Below are 4,509 nucleotides of genomic sequence, written 5' to 3' on the forward strand. Positions count from 1 at the left end.
AAAGTTGGCGTGACCACAAACGCAATCATGAACACACCTTCTCTGAGGTTGTGCTTTACAAATGCAAGTTAATTTCACTGGGGACAGACTTTGGAGATTCTATTTGTCCTTGGCCCCACTTTATATTACAAAGGTGCAGAGAGTATGTGACACCCAGCTGGGCCAGAGGGCATATTTCCAGAAAATACAGCATCTGGAGGAGTCAAGTTGCTTCCAACTCATAGCAGTCCTATATAGGGTTTCCAAGGAGCGGCTGGTGTGTTTGAACCACCTACCTTGCTGTTCAAACCAACCTTGTAGTCCAGTGCAATATACTGCAACACCACATCAGGACGCTTGGGACCATTTTCTGTGTGGCCAATTGTGCCTTAACCACAAACCTGCCTCTTCTTTGTTACTCTGCTGGTGGGCAACATGATCTTCTCCTCTAACAGAGATTCCTCTACCCTCCCCTAGGACAGTACCTCTCACACTTTGGTGAGACCAGAATTACCTGGAACACTTGTTAAAGTACAGATTTCTGGGACAGTCCTAGAGTTTCTGATGCAGTACGTCTGTTGTGAGTATCATACTTGCCTGCTAAACAAAAAGTTGATGGTTCCAACCCACCTAACAGCTGCATGGGAGAAAGACCAAGTGACATGCTTCCATAAAGACTACAGACAAGAAATCCCTAAGGGGGAGTCCAGGGCAAGGTAGTGGAGCAGGCTGATGCACTGAGCAGACCCTCTGCAACAAAGACATGGGAAAACAAGTGAAGCAAATAATGGATGCTGAACCTGGAACCCTGAGCTTCAGAGGATAGGACAGAGAGGTGGATCGAGTGCCAGCTGGAAGAAGACGCTGAACAGGAGGTGTGAGAGAGAAGAACCAGGCTGGGAGGACTGTGACTGACATGGAGTGGAATGGCCATCCTGAGCTTCTGTGAGTGGCTGTTGATGCAGCAGTCTGTGGGCACAGGATGTGCCCCACGTTTAGCAGCAAGAGGGTGCAGTTCTCCCTTGCTCCTGTGTCTCCCTTGCTTCCAGTGGCCAGTGGTAAGCCCTCCTGCAGAGGCTTTGCTCTGCCTGGGGTCAGGCACCGGGCATAACGCTCCTACTACTGGAGGCAGGTGAATGTACCCTGAACTATGCAACACAGACAGTGAACAGAAAACTAACTGCTTTCACACTTCCAGTCTCTACCACGTCCACCAGGACACAGGTGGTATGAGTGCCTGAGAACACACCAATATACATACAACCATCAACTAAATGTAAATATGACACCACAATGTCTTGGTGAAAACAGACAATTTCAACTTACACAAAGAAACAAGACAGAGCGCCTCAAACAAGTCACCAAAATACAGGGTCAGAAAACATAATACTAGAAGTGATATCAAAACTACCTAATACAGGATTTTAAAAGGATGCTGATTAGGCAACATCAATGGATTGAGAGAAAAATGAAGACAATTACAAATGAAATCAAGGAAAACATAGACAAAACTATGGGAAACATCAGGAGACAAAATGACAAAATAATTGAAAACATGAGAACCATATAAAAATATCGGTTAGAAAGCCATAATATTAACACTAAGCCTTCAGAAATACATAGGTACTGAAAGGGCAAAAAAAAAAAAAAAAGATTGAATCAGTGGAAAGCTGAATTACTGAACTTGAAGAAAAATCAACATTCATCTGCTGAAGGAATAGTCAGAAAAATAAAATATCCAAAGAAAGACTAAGATTTATGTGGTGGTGGTGGTTATGTGCCGTGGAGTCAGTCCCAACTCATAGCGACCCTGTACAGAGTTCCCGAGGCTGTAAATCTTTACGGGAGCAGAAAGCCTCATCTTTCTCCCGCGGAACAGCTGGTAGTTTCGAACTGCTGACCTTGAGGTTCGCAGCCCGATTCATAACCACTACACTACCCCAGAGCTCCTTATAAAGAGGAATAACTTCCATGTGACAGGAATTCCAGACCAGGAAGGGACAAAATTTCTCATAGAGAGTATTGTCCAAGAGTAATTAGAAGAAATTTTTCCTAACATCATAAAAGACAAGTTCATTCAAGAAGTTGAAGGAACTCCTAAGAGAATAGATCTCAAAAGAAAAACACCAAGACACATTATAATACAACTTTTCAAACCAAAGACAAGGAAAGAATCCTGAGAGCAGTTTCAGAAAAACAAAAAGTTGCCTACAAAGGAGAACTAATAAGACTAAGTTCTGATTCCTTAGCACAGGGCACACAGGCAAGAAGCCAATGGGATGACATATCTAAAACTCTGAAAGAAAAAAATTGTTCATCAAATGTGACAGCAAAAGAGGTCATTTTCAGATAAACAGAAATTAAAGGTTTTTGTGAAAACCAGACCAACCTTACAAAAAATTCTAAAGGGAGTTCTTTGAATAGAGAACCAGCACGAGCAGACCACACCCTGAGACTAAGACACAAGACAATATGAGCTAATAGTGGAATGATGGTAGGAATCCTTCCTGGGTTCTTTTGGCTTAAACAAGGTCCCTAACAGCTGCTGCACATAAAATGTGCTCTGCCCAGCATAGTTCTAAACTATAGTCCATTTTCCATTGCTCTCTTCATGTGTCATCCTTATCTCCTTGACTTAAAGTGGACAAAATGGTTTTTATTAGATTTGCCACCAGAAAGTTACCTCCAAGCCTGCATTGAATCATCCAAATATCTAAGTGCACTCAGTTAGATCCCAAAGGGGAATTATAAAGAGGTGGAGGGGTGTGTACCTTTGTAATCAGATAAGATATGGGTTATAATTTATTCTTTTCTATCTCATGAGTTAGTTTGTGAAGACTGAGTAAAATGATACATGAAAATTGCTTAGTACAATGTTGTTGTTGTTGTGAAGTGCCTTCACTCCATAAATGGAAACTTAGCATTGTTTTAGTAACCCTATGGGCACTGAGGAGGGAGTAAATGGGTGAAGGGAAAGAAGAGAGAGAAGGAGGCAAGCTATAATTCCCAAGCATGCACAGCCTGAAATGGAGTTGGGGGGAACCGAGCTTCAGAATTCAATTGTGAAATCCAGCCCATGCCAGAAACCTAAATTGTACCTTGGAGTGTGGGCATCCTGCCTTGAAATGGGAAATTAGGCAATTTCACAAGGATGCACAGCTGTGTTGCCTGAGCCGTTTTGTTCCAGGCAAACTAGAACAGGCGGCGAACCTTTGGCAATGGAGATGCGCAGTGCCAGACAGCCTGCGGCCAATTCTCAGGGGGACTGAGGGAGAATACCAAGCAGCTTTCCTGCTGCTCCCTGGGAAGCGGGCCTCAAAGCTGGCCAGCTGGTGTTCCAGAGGGAGTAGACACTCTTCTTTGACGTCAGCAGCTCCACTGATTCGCCCACCCGCCTCCTCTAGACACTGGGCCACCCTCCCTTCCCGCCTCCTCTCTGCTCTCCTCCACAAGCTCCTGTATGAGGAGGAAGAGGTGCAGCGAGATGACTTCTCGGATGGCCAGCAAGCCCCCGATGAGAATGTCAGATCAAAAGCTTCAATGCCCTTTTTAGGTAAGTGGCATGGTCAGGCCAGGAGTTCTTGTCTTTTTCTTCTGGCTTTTGAGAATTTGAATCTAAGGGTAGGCAGATGATGTATGGTCAGACCAGGTACCCTGGCCACTTTGGGCAGTTTCCAGAGCTCTCTGAGGGGTTCTTTAAGAGACTCAAAAGCCCTGTTGTTGTCCTTGAGGAGGCTGCTGGATGAAACCCTGCAGGCTCTAGAACCCAGGGTTCTGGAGACACCCTGGGCCTGTTCCTTGCTTCTCTAGAGTATGTCAAGGACCTTCATGGGGCTGCCTTATCAACTACCCCAACAGTAAATTGTCCTATTTCTCCTCCTTTCATCGTAATCCTCTCTCTTAATCCTCTCATCAAAACTTTCTAACAAAACAAAAAAACCAAAAACTTTCGAACAGCATAAGCCAGGAAGCAAAAGCTGGGACTCATCTCTATAAAATCAATCTCACTTCCCTTTTGAACTTTGGGAAGAAATGAAGGCCAATTTTCTTAAGTAATTCAGAATGGAAATTGTTGATGATGGAAACAGTGGTGTGAGAGGGTCTAAGGAGTAGATGTGCAGGAATTGGATTCCATCTCAGGCATCTACTATTTATTTCTCTCTGTCTTGTGGGATAAGTGGAGTCACTTTGAACTAGTCAGTATTAATCACTGAAACAAGAAAAGTAAAAACAAGTTTGGGTGCTGGTGGTAGGGGGGCACATACTAGAAGGGGAAAGGGAAAGGGAAAACCAGGCAGATGGGAGAATAGCTAGGCAGGTTTGCATGGGCTAAATAGGACAGAGGTAAATAATGATGTTAGCACAACCATGGAACAACAGGGTTCAGGGATACAAAGGCATGGTTTGAAAGGGTAAAAGTTGGGATATAATGTTAAGATGCTTGCCTGTCTTTTGAATCTATCTTTCCCTTACCTACTATTGTAAAATAGACTCTTTTTTTTTTTCCTTAAATATTTTATTGTGAATTAT

At 43.7% G+C, this 4,509-nt stretch overlaps 1 protein-coding gene across 1 annotated transcript in view; it reads left to right on the plus strand.

The window, feature by feature from the left end:
- Positions 1-895: 895 nt before the first annotated feature.
- TMEM108 (transmembrane protein 108) overlaps positions 896-4,509 on the plus strand; it is a 65,133-nt gene continuing 61,519 nt past the window's right edge. The window contains exons 1-2 of the mRNA XM_006846640.1: positions 896-924; positions 3,384-3,532. Of these exons, the coding sequence (XP_006846703.1) occupies positions 896-924; positions 3,384-3,532 (178 nt within the window). The remainder of the gene's footprint in view (positions 925-3,383; positions 3,533-4,509) is intronic.

Source organism: Chrysochloris asiatica, unplaced genomic scaffold (genome assembly GCF_000296735.1).
Source record: "Chrysochloris asiatica unplaced genomic scaffold, ChrAsi1.0 scaffold00028, whole genome shotgun sequence".
Taxonomy (NCBI): Eukaryota; Metazoa; Chordata; class Mammalia; order Afrosoricida; family Chrysochloridae; genus Chrysochloris; species Chrysochloris asiatica.